This window comes from Puccinia triticina, chromosome 2A (genome assembly GCF_026914185.1).
Source record: "Puccinia triticina chromosome 2A, complete sequence".
Lineage (NCBI taxonomy): Eukaryota > Fungi > Basidiomycota > Pucciniomycetes > Pucciniales > Pucciniaceae > Puccinia > Puccinia triticina.
In genome coordinates, this window is record NC_070559.1 from 6,888,228 (window position 1) to 6,907,642 (window position 19,415).

Below are 19,415 nucleotides of genomic sequence, written 5' to 3' on the forward strand. Positions count from 1 at the left end.
TATATAACCCTCCGTCATCCTTTTCCGCAATCCCCGAGTTGAAGAACTGGCTGACAAAATTTTATTCTCGACAACAGGCGATGATTATCGCGATGGATGCCAACCTGCATCATCGGCATTGGAACCCTCCAGGAGTCCGGAAAGTCGAGCCAGAGGCCCAAGATCTGCTAAGTTCACTTTTGTATTTTGGTTTTCGTCTTGCATTGCCAAGACACATCCCCACTTTCTTTTCATCCAAGGGTAAGGGATCCACAATTGACTTGATTTGGGCAAACTTTTTAGGTTCCAAGCTGGTTGCCTCGACGGCTATCTCAAGTGAGAACTTTGGGTCCGATCACCAGGCGATACAGATCCAGCTCACAATGAGGCGACCATCTCCATCCTACCACTGGAGGCTCCCGAAGTGGTCGGAGTTGGATAACGGGAAGATTGATCTCATTACTGCTAAGTTATCGTCCTTTGCCTCTGAGACCCCAGAGGACCCAGACACACACGCCAAGAAACTAACACTGTGTTTGAAACAGGCCCAGGAGCAGCTCGGGCGCAGGGTCCAGTCCAATAACGCCAAGGCAAAGGTTTGGTGGTGTTGCGAAACCTTGGACCCGGTCCTTCGGACTCGCAACCGGGCACGGAAGTGGATGCTATTGGCTAAGTCCCCTGAAGCCTGCGAATGTTATAAGCAGTGGAATGACTTTTTCCTTTTGCTTGTTAGATCCCTGAAGCAGCAGAAGTGGAGAAGGCTCCTGGAGAACCCAGAAGAGGGAGATCTCTTTAGGGTTCTCCACTTTTCTTCAAAATTGTTGGGAGGGGAAGTCCTGCCCCTGAGGGGTGAGGGCGGCGCAATAGTGCACGACAAACACCAACAGGCTGAGTTACTTTTCAAAGGCACTTCAGTGACTGATACACCGATTGATCTATTGGATGTGAATTTGGATTTGTTGTGTAGATTTGGCAGCTATCCCCCGATATCGAAAGAGGAAGTTGCTTCAGCAATCCAGCGGGTCCGTCCGAAGAAGGCCCCAGGGATAGATGGAATTGCCAACAAACTCCTTAAGTCCTTTTCCACTCCTCTAGCAGACAGTCTGGCAAAATTGTACAATAGCATACTAATAAGAAGCAAATTCCCGGCCTCTTGGAAAGTTGCAGTCACGGCGATTATCCGGAAGCACGGTAAACCCGACTACACTAACCCAGGGGCATATTGCCCCATCGCATTGCTCAGCACCATGAGCAAACTGTTCAAACCCATTCTTGCCAGGCGTCTCACGGCGTGGGCCAAAGAAGCCGGGGTGCTTGCTGACGGCCATTTTGGGGGTCGCAAGGGGTCAGGGACGGAGGACGCGCTCTTTGCCTTCGAACACTGGGTCAAGTCAAAATGGAGAGAAGGGAAGATTGTGGCGGCATTGTTTCTTGATGTGAAGTCGGCGTACCCTTCAGTACACCCCGACAGGCTCATTGACTACCTTTTCCGTTTAAAATGTCCGACATATTTGATATTGATCATTGCTAATTTTTTGAAGGACAGGGCAACAACAGTTAGACTAGACGACTTCACCTCGACGGTGTTCCCCATCAAAATCGGACTTCCTCAAGGCTCCCCCCTTTCTGTGATTCTATACATCTTGTACAACAATTCGTTGCTGATCAAGAACTTCTGTACTACCCCAGATTCAGTCTCAATAGGCTACGTGGATGACGTGGTCCATTTGGTCGCAGCAAGCTCAACGGAGGTGGCCAGAGGATTGTTGATTGAGGAAGGTCGACGTTCGCTTCGATGGGGTGATACCCATGGGGCGATCTTCGACCAAGCCAAAGCTCAATTCCTCTGGCTGTCCAAAGGCAAGGTACCGGAGGAGGATTTCCCTTTCGGGGCTCAACGCCTTAAACCAATGACGGATGTCAAATGGTTGGGAGTATGGTTGGATCAGAAGCTCCTGTTCAATAAAAATTTCAAGGCCTTGGAAGAAAAAGCTCACAAAACATTCAATCAGCTAAGGATTTTCGGCAACTCACGCTGGGGCGCCAGGGAGCCGGACAGATTGAAACTGATCAGGAGTGTTTTGGTTCCTAGAATCACCTATGGCGCAGCGATCTGGGCGACTAAGCCTAACAAGGGGAAAGTCGAATCATTGGCCAACAAGGTTGATCGTTTGACGGGGATTTTTACTCTTGGGGTGTTCAAGTCAACGTCTTCCGAATTTATCCAGGCGAGATCGGCGGCTCGTCCTTTTTTTGGTGAAGTTATCAAAACGAGCCTCTCTTTTTTCTACAGAAAGATAATAACGGTGAAAGCTAGTAATGTTGTTCGATCGTTTATTTTGTCTAGCAGGGCCGACTCAGGCGCCCGTTTCCCTGATGCGGCCAGAGCCGGACTATTGGCAAAACTGGTGGACGATGCCATTGCGATGGGTCCGGAGCGGATCCACCTCTCGTTCGATTTTGATCCCCGACCATCAAGGGAATTGGTGTACACAAACTTAGGGCTGACGAAGGAAGACGCATTATCCTTGGTTAAGTCCCTCATTTCCTCACATTCTCTAGATCCAGAGGCGTTATTGGTTTTCAGCAATGGGTCTTTCCACCCGGAGAAGGGAGGAGCGGGCGCGGCTATTTGCCCGACTCTGAACGTTTTCAGCGCATATTCCCTTGGGAATAGGGCGGTCCTGTCGAATCACGAAAGCGAAGCAGCGGGGCTTTTAGCCGCTATCAGGCTGGCCAAGGAGCTGTACAGGAAATCGCAACATCGGCAGGTGTTCATCTTTGTTGATAATCAGGGTGTCATCCTGAGGACCAAGAATCCAGTCGCTCCGAAGCCAGGGCAATGGTTGTTTTCTCAAATTAATGAGGCCATCGCAGACCTCCCAGCATGCTTAAAGGTCTCGTTCGTATGGTGTCCGGGTCATAAGGACATCGTAGGCAATGAATTGGCAGATCAATTAGCCAAAGACGCGTTGGAGTCCCCCTCAGCGCAAATTTTGGACGTCAACAGCAATTGCAAGAAGGTCTTTCGCAGGATGGTGGAGGGCCTATCCATCGTAAAGCCGGCGCCCTCTGACTTACCTATGGGCTACAGCGCTCTAGTCAATCAATTGGATTCAGGTCATTGTGCGCTGAAAAAACATCTTTTTCGTATTTGTAGGGCCTTCGATCCTCTTTGCCCAAATTGTGGGGCCAAGGAGACGGTTTCTCACCTGATGAATTTCTGCCCGAAATTTAAGGGTCAACGGGCGGCTCTTCGAAAACAACTTCGACACTTTAAAGTTCGATTCAGGGCAGAGAGATTAGACAAAATCCTCAATAATCGGAAAGCTGAAGTGGCTTTGGCAAATTTCCTAAGCAAGACAAGTCGATTTCAAGAACAACTTCCCCCTCGATGATTCCCATTTCTCGTCTTTTCTTTTCCTCGCGATTTTCTTTTCTTCTTTGTTTGTTACCAATTAAACATGTTATGACCTCCAGACCTCGACTTGATTTCACTCTCATTTTATGTGTTGTGTAGTAGACTTTACAGTTGTTATTTCCTTTCATCATGACGTCTCTAAGATTCATAGTGAGCAATGCCAAAGGCCAAATTTCACTCAAAAAAAAAAAAAAAAAAAAAAAAGAGCAGATCCCAACGAAGTCTAAGAAGGTTGCATGCTGGAATATCCCAGGTCCATCATCAAATCCTTGAGACCGATTCATAAGCAAGATGCTAATCCCCAAAGCACAGATGGGCCCTTCAATTCCCATTAAAGACGAGCTGATGCTCAAGGCTGCTCGGGTACATGTATGTGTTGCCAGATCTATATGGCACATTCTTCATCCAAAAAGCAGTCAGCATTGCAGGAAATATGTATTGAGTGCCCTGCCAAAAAAAAAAAAAAAAAAAAAAACAGAGAAAGGAAACCTATGTAATCTAATCTATTTAAACAGAGGCATGCATTATATCTAAAACTAAGTGGAATTAAGCAGAAAGTTTTCAATAGCGTATTGTATGTATGTAGATAAACAGGCAATGGCCAAGAAATCAAAGATATTAGGCCCGCAGAGAAAAAAAATACTTATCTGTACACATGACGAGCAGGCAAACATTCAAAGAACCCAGTAAAAAAAAGCATGATTAATAGAAGCGGGAAGACTTAACAGAGCGTTTGGTAGAGTTTTTCTTATGCGAGTTAAGGTGATGGATAGTGCGACGACTTTTGGTAGCTGAGGAGGGGGCGGGGGTAGGGGTGAGGATGGCCGGGTTAGCGAAGATGGCGTCGATGACGTTCTTGGCTAGTTGGGAGGTGATATCCTGAGGATGTTCGTGGTGGGGGGGATCTTGGTGACTGCCGAGGAGTCCGGAGTGGGTGGAGAGCTTGAGCATCGGCTGGGTTTGTTGCTGCAGGGCTGACCCGATTCCTCCCCCTCCCATTAGTCCATGTGTTTTCGTCGTCGATAAGCCTGCAGGCTTGTTGCTCGTCATGCTGAACTTGTGCTGGCTCGAGCCTGATGATATTATCGATGAGCCTGGAGAACACGTGTTCGATTGGCGTGAATTAAAAACTTGAGAAAAGGAACAAATGTTTCATTTAAGGTTTGTTCTGTTTTCCTTTCCACTGTTTGCTGATTTTTTTTTTGTGGGAATACTCACTCGATCTAATGTCATCCGGTTGTGATAATGCTCGAGCCATCTGCACTTCCGCATACGGTGCACTGATGTTGGTTGTGGAGATAGTACCGAGACTTTTGGCTCTGGAAGTTTAGTGAATAAATTGTTCGGAATCTGAGCACTCAGAATTTTTCTTTTTGGTAAGATATGCAGGATGTGTAGATGACTTACATCTTGAAGGGTGTCATACCACCGAGGTAGTCCATTTGGATCTGAAGCTTGAGACTGGCATTAGTCTTACACTCTCTCAACAAGAACTTGGCCTTTTCGATCCGACTGGAATTATTATTGTTATTATGATGGTGATGATGGTGGTGTTCGGGTGGAGGCCGATGGAGGTTGGAGTGCTCTTCGACGATGTTCATGATAGGGGTGTACTGGCTGAGATCGATATCGACTGAGCCGTGTCGACTGACGACCCTCCTGCCGAGCTCGTTGACGTGTTCTTCCTTGATGATGATTGTCAGGATGCTCGGTTGGAGGATGGCCTGTTTGTCGAGATTGACGGAGATGGGACAGTGGAAGGCATGTCGGAAGAGGACCGAATGGTTCTTGATCTCGTGGTAATCGGTTGCTCCACTGGGCTCTGATTTGATGGGTAGCTCGACTAGCTGGGTTGATGATGGGCCTGGCTGGTGTGATTCTGGTGGTGGATGAAAGTCAAAGTGATTATTATGTTCGATGGCTTGGCTGGTGTTAGTGGTTGCCTGTGTGGCCGTTGCTGTTGATGGTTCCTGGGTGGGCTGGTTGAACTTCCACTTGATCTTAAACCTTCCGTTAAGCAGTGGGATATTGATGAGCTGGTCGATGGTGATGGTACAGTCGAAGTGAACCGATCGACTGAGATGGAGTACTCGGTTAAATTTCTCCATTAATAAAATCTGTCTGGCTCCCAAAGAGAAAGCAGGGTGATTAGCGAAAGATGTGAATCGTGATTGGATCTACTATAGTAGATGAATAACTTACCAGTGATGTATCCTCAACCAATTGGGTTCCTTCACCAAATGCCCATCTTGGGCCTCGGCTGCACTTGGAACGAACAAAACAGTGGTGTGACAACATCCACTAGCACCCCCGATTCCGGGGAGTCAAAACGGTCCGGGGGAGAGAGACCTGACCGGTCATGGCGCCTGACTGGACTAGTATGACGCATGAGACCAAGTAATAGCTCAACTGAACAATCAGCTGGACAGATGGAATTCAAACAAAATCTACTCCGGACCATCATAAAACCATCCCACAACAGATTCGCGAGGCCAGCAGCAGCAGCATCCCATCATACGCTGGCCAAGGCTATCACTTACACCCAGAATGGCGATCCAACCAAAGTACTTAAGTCATTCCATTCTTATAACTCCTTTTGATAGATGAACAATTACAATCATGAGATGGAGATTGATGAGAGAAAATATGTTAACTCTGTCTAGGTACTGGTCCTGAAGAAATTCACACTGGGGCCTCCGAAGGGAAACGAATTGGGATTGAGATTCAGATTGTCTACTCTGAGTATGAGCGCTTCCTCGACTGTCCAGGTGCACTAACTAGCGAAGAATCGAGATTATTAAAGCAGAGACTCAATTTTATTTCTACGTCCGGGGAAATTAACCAACAGACCCAGCCGACATAAGTTATGCACATTTCTAAAAAGGCTAGTAAAGGCTTGAAGACCTAATGATCACAAGACTCATCTTTCTTTTTATGATCATGATCAAAAACCACAGACACTATTCAAGGGCGATATCCATGGAAGCCCGAGATAAGAAAGGATCTGATCAAAGACGAGCAGTTCTATGTCGCCGGGAATGAAGGCTTGGCTGAGGTGGTTAGCTTGGGAGCCGAGGTAGATCCAAAGCATTGGAAAATTGGCGACTGGGGTCAGTTCGAGATCGTCTGCCTCAAATTTCAACCAAAAAAACTCAGGTGTTCCTTGATCGACGCCTCTCGTCCTTACACTTGTGGCTACCGCAAACACCAATGAACAAAAGTCCTCATGGTACGTACTTCGATTCCACCATCAAAATCGAGAGAGAAAGAGAGAGAAAGCGTAGAAATGGCATGGACGGGTAAATAACGAGCTATTCATAACTTTTTTTTTATCGCCCAATTCATAACGCAAACACGCATCCGCCGACCTTGATTTGTGTAGGGAAAACCGCAACTAGGAACATGGCAATCGCACACAAATCTTGCGGCCGAAGATGTGATTAAGCTGCCGAATTCAGAGCGTCTGAGCGAAACTCAAGCGGCAACGATGTCCGTCAACATGTCAACGGCCTACCGCATGATCAAAGACTATCTCCCTCAACCATCATCACCAGGTATTATTGACACATACTTTCTCGGCGCGCTGTCCGACTCAACAGAAGAGATTTACCTCCTCTTCCAACTAAACAGATACCTGGATCATTCAGAATGGAGCCAACTCGAGTGTCGGTCAATACTTGCTTCAGCTTTGTAAAGCGTGGGATTTAGGATGCATCGGCCTGATCAGAGACAGGTGCACCTTGAACATTAATCTTGTGTCTGTGCGTGTTTGGTGAAAAGCAACAAACTAAACACTTGGTTGGATCTTCCGCAGACCGAACGTTGAAGACCTCAAGCGGTATTTAACTCGTCTGGGATCGGATAACAAAACAACGATCATGACTTATGAAGAGCTGACCGAGCGGCCGAAACCAAGCAAGCCGATCACCTTGGGTCTCAATTGTGTCAGTGGGAATGCCGAAACAGTTGGGATGATGAAATGGATGTTGAGTGGGAGTCGATTAAGTGAGTAAATGTCTCCGGAGCGGCCGCTTAGATCTTGGCCCATCTACAATGCAGAGCAACTCAAATGGTAGGGGACCTTTTCTGAAATGTGGACAGTCACCTATGGAGGGATGTCGATGAAACCGTTGGTCGTACCCACCTCACTCCTGATCTTTCGGAACCTCAAGCTGGAAGGCTTCATGCTCACCAATTGGCGGATGAAGGCCTCTAAGATCGCCTACAGAGAGATGCTCGAGGACCTTGTTCGCTTGATCGACCGCGGCCATTTGGTCGAGCATGAAAATGCCACCATCGTCGATCTCCACAACGATCAGGCCGAGAGTATCGTCCGTGAAACTGTCAAGGAAAGTATGAGCGGCCGGTCCGGGAAAAAGTTTCTCTTTCGGTTCATCTGAACGCGCTTGCCTTCAGTGCCACTCAAGTGTACCCCAACTCGCTGCTTGCTTCAGATCTTGAATCATGCGTAACGTTTTTAAGCCTGGGCTTACCCCCAAGGGTTCTCGCACCGATGTACATAATGCCCCGATTCTAGTCCGATCGTAAATGAAGCTTATTTGGATAGCAGCTGACCCGACCCACGATTGAAAAGGGCTTGTTCGCTGAGCCCTATGCACTCCTTTCTTTTTTGGATGGCTGCTTGCTAGTTGCAATGGGGAATTGAAACCAAAACTTTTCTCTGCAAAACAAAAATTGAAAAAAGGTTGTTATAAGGAAGATAGGAAACAAGACAGATGAACAGAAATCCACAGGAGAAAGACAATTGAGCGATTTTTTATGGGTCTCATGTAGAGAAAACAAAAGTTTGGTATGTCCGGTTGGTAATGGGCAATATTATCTCAGCTCTGATCGAGAAAAACAAATGGCGTAAACAGAAAGAATGGCGTCAGCAGAGGTTTGAGAGGACAAATAGACGATATCTGACGAACTCTTGCTCTCGAAGAAGCCTCTCAGATGTCGAAGTTGCCAAACACACATATAGAAGAGGACGACGATCTGAACGAGACTCCACCAGACGGCACGCTGGTTAGTTTTTTCTGAGAGATCACGGAACTGGATCTCACGCTCGCGTTGGAACTGTTGTTCGCGCCGGATATCCTGCAGACGGTTATTGAGTTCCTTGACCCGTCCAGCGAGGTCCTTGACATGTTCCTTCTCGTAGTCTTGGTCCATCCGACTCTCTCCGACGGTAATGTCGAGATGCATCTTCACTTGCGGCGTCGAGAACCATCCGCCCGTGTAGTTCGTCCGTAAACAGATCATGTGTTCTCCCGCTCCATGCGACGTAAATGTAAACTTGCCCTCCGGAATCCCTCGCGTATTGACTACCTTCTCTTGAGTTTCTACCTCCTGTGTTTTGGTTCAGATAAAGTTAGGTTACCCAAAGATGATGGAAGTCAATATGCCTAGATTCCCTTGAGAATTATACAATGAATTGTGACTGAACTGTGACGGTGATCTGTACGCCCAGTTGAGGGTTGACATGATAGATATGTTTTGTGTTATCGTACTCCTCGCCTTTGTATTTGCCTGTTTCGAAAGTGTGCGTATTCCGCGTAAGCGTGAGGTGGGTGAGGATGGCGATGGGGGTAACTGTACAAGGGGGGGAACCTGAAGCATACCATTGACGATTGTGTCCAGAGGTAGGTCTTCAATGAAGCATCTTTGAGCACCCGCATCGAGGTAGAAGTAGAGCGAGTTGATGAGGCCGTTCGAGATGAGAATCAGATAGATCGGCACCGCGATCAGTTTCGTTGTCCGCCAAGCCATTATCTCGATCCTTTTCTCGGAAACGTATGTCAATTTAGCCCTTCCTTGCCCGATTTCCTTGATGTAGATTGGCAGTCGCTGGTGGTGAGCTCTTCAGTATATGATATGCTGGAAATTGGAATCGTGGAGTCAGGTCTTGGCACCACCACTAGATACAGGCTCCACTCAACCGACGTGTCTACTGGGTCTGTCCCCTTGTCGACTGGTCCGTGTGAAGACGTCCAGCTTCCGCGCACCTCCACGTCTCTGACCATGAGCGGGACTTGCACAGCAGCGATCCGGAATTCAGCACAATACCAAAATATTATGCCTCTCCACCCTCTACTTTATTGTTGTAACTTCTGCAGTTTTAGGAGGCATCGGTTGAGGGTTGGACCATTGGAATCCTCTTGTTTCTGAGGGGGAGAATCACTTGCGTTGAGATAGCCCTACTGCCTGTTGTATGCCTCTACCAAAGCTTCAGCCCATAGCTGGTGTTGGGGCAGTTCACATTGGAAAATTTCTCATTATACTGAAGCTGGTCATGAAATTGTCATAAAATCTTGACATGTCAAGAATTCATCATTTGCAACATTCCACATAGAGAATGTCAACCGGTACCACTCACACCTGCCGCTGTCGGGTGCGGACCCAGTACTAGGTACAACGTTGGCCAAAGAAAGAGCAGGTACCCGGTTCTACTTTGACATTGTCTAATTTCACATGGAGTTAATTTCTATGAATGTTTCATCATCAGCATCCGTAAAATAACGTTAAATTTACCATATCTTCAGTCTCACTGGTACCAGCATGTAAGCATTTCATAGGTTCAACCTCACTGAATACCAACTATGTATAACTTTTGTGCTTGATATTTGTAATACCTTGTAGTAGTCACTGGAAATGCATATGTTGGTCAAGCTTCAATCATCCACCCGTGTTCCCCTCAACAGCATGGACAGTTTTCTGTGGCCTGCTTAAGAGCAAAGAGTTCACCGGTGCTCCAGTGGAGCCAATTCATCCGTGTAGGAAGTAAGGCTAATCTTTTTTGCCTAAGTAGATTAAGAAGATTTCTTTTTGCAAGTTTGACATCTTGTTTTCCTCAAAAACCACACATTTTGAATCAAGTTGTTTTGGGATGACACATTCCCTTTTTTTTTCCGGACGGTGTTGCGGAGTATTGAAATTGCACCTTGTTTTGGCAAACATTTGACTTCGGCTTGAACTTAAAACCACCGGATGAAAATTGTACCGGTAGAAAAACCTTCCTTGGAACATTGCAAAGCATGACTAAGGGCAAGTTGCAGGAAATTAGACCATATTTCATTCAAGCCCCTCTTTCACTCCTGCCTGCGGGGGACAGAATCAGACCCTCTGGAATTGTGTCAAAAAGACAGCTTAGTATTCAAGCACCTATTTCATTTCAAAGCCCCTGTCTGCGGAATAAGGGAATAGCACCCTGTTGAGTTTTCGACCAAAGGGCCCAAAAAAAGGGGTGGAGAAGCGGCAAGGATATTCTGGACAGTGAGAGGAGGATTTTCTCACTGGAACGGCTCAAGGGCGGAAAAAGAAGGAGAGAACCAATGAGTTGATTACTCTGGACTAGGCTATGGTTATATAGACTATGTACATGGCATCAACTTGTGGGTGAGAGAAAAATGAATAAAAAATGATAATGAATAAGAAACTTCTCAACTCATTGTAACATGTCAAAAGGTACATCAATATCCCCAGCAGAGAGTGCACACACAAGAGGATAAGAAGGATTTGGGAAAGTTTGACAAACTAATCTAGGCAAGGAGCAAAGTCAACAAGGCTAGTACGGCGAGAAAACATGACCACTAAATACAAGCAGACCATAATGTGTGGACTCATAAGTGTAGAATATCTTTGATCTGAAAACAAGCCCGTAGAGGAGGATAAAGTAGGTGGAGATGGTGTGAGGAGAAAGTGAAGGGGTTTTAGGGATGAGTGGAAAGACAGAAATCCAACACACCCTGTATGTAAAGCTTTTTCCCTTCAATATGCTGAGATGATCAGGGCTGAAAACAGCAGGCACAATGCGGGGCGGTGTTTGAGGTTCGTGGAAGGATCATAGATTGCATGTTAGACTAGAACATCAATATAGAAGAGTGAAAAGAAGAAGAGGAAAAGAGAAGAAAGAATGAAGAAACTATAACCTACCTGAGAACAGCAGGCACGATGTGGGGCGGTGTTTGAGGTTCGTGGAAGGATGAGGAAAGGAGTCCTTCCACGCCTGCTGCCTCAGGTAGTCTACATACAACATGTAACAGAACTGTGAAATGAATAAATGAGAGTGACATGTGAGAAGCATACAAAAAGAAACAAAACCTGAGTATAATAATCAACACAATACTCAATATTATAACCAAAGATTTGGTTAATTAATTTTTTATTTTGGATACAAGTCTTGATTGGTTATACTCACTTTTTGCTGAGACTTGATGCAGAATGAGCTTTATGCAAAGTAAATATAAGCAATAGGGACCAAAAAATAGGAAATTTTGCAATTGAATTTCTTTGGAACTCTCAAACATCTACCCTCACTTTAAACATCAAGTAAAAATGCAACTGTGGCATGATCTCTTGTTAGCTTTTTTCCCTCTTTTATTATCTTCAACTTCAGGTGCTCCGTTATTCTCCAAACCCTTAAGCATAATAGAGAATGCAGCTCTGGGAGATGGTAGATATTTTATTCCAGAGGATGGAGCCAACAGTGTAAGTGGATTGAATAGGAGTAGATCCATAATTTTAATGAAGAAATTCAACAAGTCTAAGGCCCTTGGTTTTCCTATTTTGAAAAGGTCAAGCCATTAGCACATCAACAAGAAAATGATGAGGATATAGTAGGAGAATTCCTACTTCAATGCGCAAATGAAGTTCTGGACTGTCTTAACAAAAACTACCACGTGGCATTCACATTTAAATACGCTACAGGAAGTTCTTAAGGAATTTGAGGTGTGTACAAGAACATTCCGAATAGAAGGTAAGCAATCCAGAATGTAATGATTTATGCTGGTTGTAGCTAAGGCCAATCATTGCAAAACCCTCTAAGGTGCTTGCATTTTTCAAATGATAGATATCATGTTTGATCTCACAAACAGGTACAGTTGCGCAAGGCAATAAGCTGTGCTGGCGCGCCTGCAAAATTTACATTTTGCACGCGGGCCCTTAAGTTGTGAGGCCCATGGGCTCAAACCACAAGCTGAACACATTTTTGTGCGTTTCAGACCAAGGGCAGTCCAGAAATATCTCGGCTAAGGTTTCTGCCCAGCCCTTTTTTTTTTTTTTCTGACCCGACTTTACGGACCGGCTCTCAAAGCTTGCGCGCAAGTACATAACTATGGCCTTAGGGGCGTATTTATGGATATAAGACACCCATAAAGCCATATTTATGCAGTAAGGCCGACCATCTACATATGTATGTATGTACAACATGGCTCCGCATTGGACATGCAGGCTGGGCAAGACTCTTCAGATGGAGGAAACAAAAAAGCGAGTGACATTTGTATTTATGTATGTATATTAGGGAGCAATCAAGTGAGAAAAAAGAATACATAGCAAGTGACCTGAGAAACAAGGGGTTGAATCAGGCATTCATAACCTCTAAATCCATGCAAGCTCTTCTGGGGATACACCGATGCGAGCTGTATTTCTTCATCAATATTTCTGATTGGCGACCGGTATAGCCTTGCCGATAAACTGAGAGCTGCCGCTCGGTACGGCGGAAATATTTTCGGATGGTGACAGTGGAGCACGATTGTCTTACTTTCTCAAAAAGTACCTTGCAGGAAGGGAATGTTTTGGCGGTGTGAGATTGCTTTCGGTAAGCTAAAAATATGATTGTTAGAGATTTGTCAACTGTATGGTTAATTGAATAAGAATAGGGAATTATCGATCTGGATGCAGTACTCACATTCTTTGATAAACGACCAGAATAGCTCGATTGGATTTAATTCACAGTGGAATTTGGGTAGAAAAAGGCAGATGTGCCCTGCATCTTCAATAATCTGTTGAAGCAATGGTCGTTCGTTGGCGAAATCCGATTGATGTGATAAAATATTTGACCAACAACAGCCAACACTCTTGGCAGTTAGGTTTGGTTGGTTTGACATGTCCTCCGGGCGGTGACCTTCTGCAACCATAAGCTCCTCAACGCATTGTTCTTCACTCAAGAAGTACCCAGTGGCTTCGGCTTGTCGAATAAGTTTTTCTGAGCGGACCAATGCGTGCTTTCGCGCGTTAGACTTTGAACAGACATCACATCGGAGTTTCAAGGCTGGTTTGCGTTCTTTAAGCCGTAAATTATTATAATAATCCCAGAGGCCACGTTCTTCCAAGATTACTTGGATTCCTTTTGGCTTTCCAGCTCGTTTTGGATCGGGGTGCAAAGAATCATAAACAAAGGTTTGAGCAAGGCCACGGAGATGTTGTGGGATGTGTGGATCATCACACGGAATTACTGAATCTCGTAGTCGTGATTGCTTGCCTCCTGGACTGAGATTCATGTTTTGAACTCTCAGAGCCGACTTCGAACAAGCGCCATGTGCAGATGAGCAATCAAAAACAAAAACTGCTTGACAGTTTGGATGAAGTAATTCAAAAATTGGAATGGCTTTTTTAGCAACCTGATGGCACAGTTGCTCCATGTCCCACCATTTATCCCCATTGGAGCCCAGATAAATGATGGTGGCAGCATCATCAGACTCGATTCCTGTTCCTGCAAACTGCTCTGCCGAAAGTTTTAACCTTCCGGTGGTCTCCAGGATAAAATCAGAGATGTGAATAAGACGTCCGGCGCTCTTCGACCGTAACTCAGTCGTACCAGGAAGTAACCAGGAAGATTTAGGCTTCTCTTTGGCGTGAATTGTCGACTCGTCATGGTATATGAATACCGTTTCCTTCCCATCACCTAGTGCAGCGGGGTCAACTTGAGGAGCCATATCGAGATCGTCACCACCATAGATTCTGGATCGCTTTCGATAGAGGTCAAATTCTTTGATGTACTTCTTTCTAGCCTCGATCACATCAGGTCGCTCGTGTCCGTCAAAGTATAGACATTTCCGATACTCTTGAGGACGATATCCAAGCCTGATCATCCAGCGGGTTGCAGTTTGGCGACTGAGGCTGCGATTAATATCAAACTGAGGGAAAACCGTATGGAGGGTGTATTCGCGGAAAGTAAGTGGAGTCACCTGTGTAGGCCAAGGATATTTTAATAAACAAAGTACTTTGTGAGAAACAGGTGAAACAAAATTGCTCACATGACCGGGGGTTTGAGATGCTGCCCAAGTAAGCAATTCTTTTCGGAGTTTGGCATTGTCCAGTAAGGAATGATGAGTCTTCCTATTGCCTCGTTTCACTTCCGAGAGAGACTTATTGTTGATCACATGCCTAGCTTCAAATTGAATGGAACGAGCAAGATAGATTCCACTTCTGGCTTTTGGCGCAGTTCCGGAAGCGAAAGAGCGTTGGTTGATAGCGGCTTGGGCAGCTGCAAGAGATGCAGCGGCACTGGGAGCAGGGGTTCCGTCAAGACTGTATTTCAGGCGAAGATTATTAAAATGATACAAGTTTTTGATCATCAGTTGAGGGAACTTGAAGTTTTTCTCCTTCTTCTCTTTCCTCCTGTAGGTTGCAGTGGCCGTGTCGAGCGCCGAATTGAGTTCCTGCCACTTCTCACGAGCTTTTCTGTCATTCGTTTCTCCGCTAGTAGGCTCTTTTGGAGCTGCAAGATATTTTTCCAGTAGCGAATCAAGGCGATCATCAAGAGATTCAGCTTCTTGGTTTAGAAGACAAGCATCATCAGATTTGTGGTGGATGAGACCAGTATCAACAGACGTGCGATTGACAAGACCAGCATTGGAAGATTTGTGGTTGACACGGCTGCTATTCGAAGGATTGGAATCATCCAAAGTAGCTGATTCTAGGTTGGGATCGATTGTGGGATCTGCTTCTACTCGAACAGGCTGATGTCGGATGAAATAATTTTCAAACATATCATTTTTCTTGCCAATAGCTTCAGTCCGCCGTTTTTTCCTATCAGACTTAGTCTGTTTGGGGAGAGAGGCTGGGACAAGCCTTTTTGACGACAAATTGGGGTTCGGAATTGGCTGCTGATAGGATTTCTTCCCTGATTTCAATTTCCGTGCGTTAACGACATCATCACTAGCAACCGCAGTCGTCGCACCAGAGAATATGGGCCAGAAGTATTGAGCCGATTCTTCTTCATCGTCTTCCGTGTCGCTATCCTTGTCTGATGTTTCATTTTCCATCGCAAGATCGAAGCAACGAACGAGGTCATTGGCTTGGTTTCTTGCTTCAATTTCAGCTTCTTGAAAGGCGGAAATTTCGTTGCCTTTGCTGTTAGTAGCAATCACTATTTCTAGACCAAAAGCATTTTCTTCAACTTCGACATCAGTGGTGGTTGGTTCAATCAGGTTAGCGGCGGTCTGTTCAACATCGGTCGCGGAGGTCTGTTCAATGTTGGCGGAGGTCCGTTCAAAATTGGTGGTGGTCTGTTCGACATCGACAGCGGTCTGGTTAGCATTAGCCGAGGTCTGTTCAACAAGATTGCTGTGATTTCTTTGCTCAAGAATTTCTATGTCATCGTCATTGCTGTCAGAATCAATAACTATTGGTTTTGAATGACACTTCACATTCTTCTTGGGCGGTTTTCGTTTCTCAGCTTCCTCCTCTCTTTTTTCCCTATGGCGCCTTCTTCGTTGACTCTTTGCAGCTTGTGAGATTCAAGTCATTTTTGAGGGCTGATCTGCATGAATTTTTGCACAGACATGAGGTTTATCAGAGGTCAGCTATATTTATCTTTGCAGTGTAACCCAAATTATACATAAACAATAAAAAAACTTGCCTGTGGGATTATCGGTGATGAACAATTTTGGAGTTCCCGGTCTGCCTGGGAGTCTACACTCAAGCTAATTTGGAGTGTGGCCACTCAAAGAAAGTGTGTTATGGCACGGATTTGGAGTCTCCTTGCTCAAAAAAGCCACCCGCAGCAAAATGCGGGAAAAAGATGACCCCTCTACCTTCCGGACCCCCAAAAATAAATAAAAAATCCCCCCCCAACTGTCCGGACCGAGAAAAAAAAAGAACAGCTTATTGCCTTGCGCAACTGTACTTCCGAGAATACAACCAAAACGATCAAGATGAAATGGATATCATATTGAGGCCCCAATTATAAACATTTTTTTGAGATATTTTTGAAAAGTTTTTGAACTTGCCCAAAAAAGAAATTGAACTTTTTTTTGACACTTTTTAATTTCAAAAATACTGCAGATGCACTCAAATACACCCAGGAGGTGTGTTTGAACCATTTTTGAAAAAAAAATGTTTTCATTTTGTTTTCATTTTGTTTTCAAATACTTTTCAGTTCATTATCAAAAACTTTTCAAAAACATCTCAAAACGGTGTTTATTATTGGGGCCTCAGGACTAGCCCAAATTTGTCACCAAAATTTTATGAAATCCTAGGGAAGATCAAGCAGATTTCTTTCAAGGCTTTTCCTCAAGGAGTTCTTTATTTCAATGATTCTGGAGAATACAAACAGAGATACATAAGGATCAGTACTCAATTCCGCCTTGCTTTTCTTAATTGCGTTTTTAAGAAGCTTGAGTGGCCGATATCTGGACAGCCACATGCCAAGGTCTGTGATTCGTCCTATCAAATGGAACAGATTAATAGGCGAATTGCACGACTTGCCTGCTGGCACCTTAACGTTAGGCAAGTTGACGATATCCAATTGCGAAAGCTGGCAGAAAGTAAAATGGAATCAACCCTATCTAAACTAGATGCTGACGCAAGGTTCCAATATGATTTGTGGTAATGTACCTTTATGATGAAGCCAAGTATGTATTTATGTAGAACAAAAAAAATCGAAATCCGCATGTTGTCAATATTCAAATTTTGATCATCAGTGAACTACTCAGATTGGATGAAGATTTCAGTTACGCTATTTAAGCAAACACCTTGGCTTGAATAATGCGCCGAGATCAGTTTTTTAATCCCGGAGCACCTTACTTGTTTACTGAGATTACTTTTTTTCGTCTCACAAGAAGCTCTCCCTTGCCCTTCCCTTACAAGAGAAAGTTTATGTTGTAATTGCTCATCGGAATATCGAATGATTGGTTCACGAGGGGAAAAAATGCCAAGCTCAGGCTGGTGCAAATAAGATTCCTAGCACAGCCGATACACCGTTGCCTAAGCAAAGTGTGTCGAATACGTAAGGGAAGATCGACCCATTTGATTTCATGGGCCAAACAAGTAGCTAACTATGCTCATCAAAGTAGTGGAGAGAGAGACGGGTAAGGCTGCAGAGTGTGTAGACAGATGTTATATTTCTCCTGCACAGTTTGTTGCCCATAATGTAAAAGGTAAAAGACGCATTGCTCAACAGAATTCTTGGTGATATCGCTAAACAATGAATTTTTTATCTACCAATTGGATGCAAGGGTGATGGTTGTGATTCGAGATTCAAGCAAGCTGGGTGCAGTGATGGGGCTATGTAGTTAAGGCACCTTCAGAGTTTAACGAGTTTGTTGGAACATGTTTTGGCAGGCCTTGAGTTGCTCGAGGTAGTAGCTGCAGCTGTTCATGTCGTTCTTGGTGCTTTCGAGACATCGGGTGAAATCTACCGATTCGAACAATAGGAGAAAGAATCAGGATAAAGGGGTTCATCAAGGGGAAGGAAGTAAGATGGGCTGACCCTTGGCAGCCGTTTCACACTGGCCTCCCATTTGGGGCTCATCGAATGCCTTCGACTGGGTGGCAGCAACCGGGGCTTCTTCCTTCGAGCCGCCACCACCAAACAACATGCTCGAAAGACCTTGTCCCATGGTGTGACCGACGGCAACACCGGCAGCGGTGGATGCCATCTGGCAAGACATATGTGTCAGATGTATGGCACATGACGTAGCCCCACAGAAATCACTCACTTGACCAAATAATCCGGGACCGGATGAGGTTGGCTGTTGCATAGCAGGAACGGAAGATTGTTGAGCAGCAGGAGCTGCTGGGGGACGAGCTTGCGCAGGTTGATGAGTGGATGTGGATGCAGACCGAGTTGAAGGGCGGCTACCACCGCTGCTGCTACTGGAGCGACGCTGGACATAAAAAAAGGCAAGCAAACGATTCAATAATTCAGGATGATTCCTGCTCGACAGGGGAAAAGGAGAACGAACTAACAGGCATGATGCTTGGTTGGGCTGATGTTGGTGATGGGTGCTGTTGTGACTGTTGGTATATCGAGGTCGGCGAGTTTTGTGGCGAAGGGAGCGGAAGGGGCACATGGGATTTGTAGGATAGTGATATTGAATATTGTACGGCACAGCCTCATTGTTTCGCACATCAAATTGAATATTGTCCAGCGCGGATTGGCCTCAAATTTGACGCCGCCGCGGGGCGAACTGTTAGGAGTTGAGATTGCCAAGGTTACAAACCCAGACAAACATCAAGGTTACATACAGCAGTTCCGAGAAAGCTTGCGCTTCTGGACCTGCGATTTTGCCCCCCGAACTCGACTTCAGCCACCTGTATTGCCACCTGTATGGCCGTTGCCATACAGGGACATGCATTTGTTGCAAAAGCTATCCTTGTGATAGCTAGCTTTTAGCTTTGGAGAGTGGCACCGTTGGACTCCTCGTCAAATTGTGAGTCCAGTGGTCCTCCACTCCCCTGCGCCCCGTGTGGCATGGCAGGGCACCAGACTGCCCAGTCAGGCCCCACAGCCCTGTATAACCCGGGCTGTCCAGAATACAGGGGGGATGTGGCTGAAGTTGAAGTTGAGTTCGGGGGGCAGAATCGCAGGTCCGGAAACGCAAGCTTTCTCGGAACTGCTGTAACTATACTTCTCATCTGTATATAGTTATGTAGTTTTATCCGCACGTTCCCACTTGTACTGCGGCTGCGCCCGAACCAGTTGTAGTATAGTCAGCTCGCCCGGTACCGGTTCTACTCTTTCCTCACCAAGAGTTGGACCGATACCAAGTGTGCCTGAGCTGATCAAGGCGACGTGATTCTTATCGTCAGGTTAGTAATCAAAACACCGAGAGTTGGACCGATACCAAGCGTGCCTGAGCTGATCAAGGCGACGTGATTCTTATCGTCAGATTCACCCCTTCACAGGGTTCTTATACAAACTTAACACAAGTCCCTCCCTGTGCTCGCGGTCCCGCTTGCGGGAGGGACTTGTGCCTTTAGAGCGTCTCCACCGCGGGGGACTATCTGA

The 19,415-nt window shown here is 45.6% G+C and overlaps 4 protein-coding genes across 4 annotated transcripts; 1 reads left to right on the forward strand and 3 right to left on the reverse strand.

Annotated features, from left to right (window-relative positions):
• Positions 1 to 4,102: 4,102 nt before the first annotated feature.
• PtA15_2A734 (uncharacterized protein) lies at positions 4,103 to 5,508 on the reverse strand (the record flags this gene model as incomplete). Its single annotated transcript, XM_053166785.1, has 3 exons — positions 4,103 to 4,530; positions 4,619 to 4,719; positions 4,808 to 5,508. 3 exons carry the CDS (start codon positions 5,506 to 5,508, stop codon positions 4,103 to 4,105), a joined length of 1,230 nt encoding a protein of 409 aa, XP_053017972.1.
• A 279-nt stretch (positions 5,509 to 5,787) lies between these two features.
• On the forward strand, positions 5,788 to 7,800 carry PtA15_2A735 (uncharacterized protein; the record flags this gene model as incomplete). Its single annotated transcript, XM_053166786.1, has 8 exons — positions 5,788 to 5,964; positions 6,064 to 6,142; positions 6,358 to 6,510; positions 6,622 to 6,629; positions 6,783 to 6,954; positions 7,031 to 7,133; positions 7,215 to 7,405; positions 7,502 to 7,800. The coding sequence occupies 8 exons, from the start codon at positions 5,788 to 5,790 to the stop codon at positions 7,798 to 7,800; spliced, it is 1,182 nt and encodes a 393-aa protein (XP_053017973.1).
• Positions 7,801 to 8,236: 436 nt separating this feature from the next.
• On the reverse strand, positions 8,237 to 9,172 carry PtA15_2A736 (uncharacterized protein; the record flags this gene model as incomplete). The annotated part of the gene is made up of 3 exons (XM_053166787.1): positions 8,237 to 8,752; positions 8,850 to 8,932; positions 9,025 to 9,172. The coding sequence occupies 3 exons, from the start codon at positions 9,170 to 9,172 to the stop codon at positions 8,237 to 8,239; spliced, it is 747 nt and encodes a 248-aa protein (XP_053017974.1).
• Positions 9,173 to 17,715: 8,543 nt separating this feature from the next.
• On the reverse strand, positions 17,716 to 18,379 carry PtA15_2A737 (uncharacterized protein; the record flags this gene model as incomplete). Its single annotated transcript, XM_053166788.1, has 4 exons — positions 17,716 to 17,819; positions 17,895 to 18,063; positions 18,124 to 18,291; positions 18,374 to 18,379. The coding sequence occupies 4 exons, from the start codon at positions 18,377 to 18,379 to the stop codon at positions 17,716 to 17,718; spliced, it is 447 nt and encodes a 148-aa protein (XP_053017975.1).
• Between the last annotated feature and the right edge of the window lie 1,036 nt (positions 18,380 to 19,415).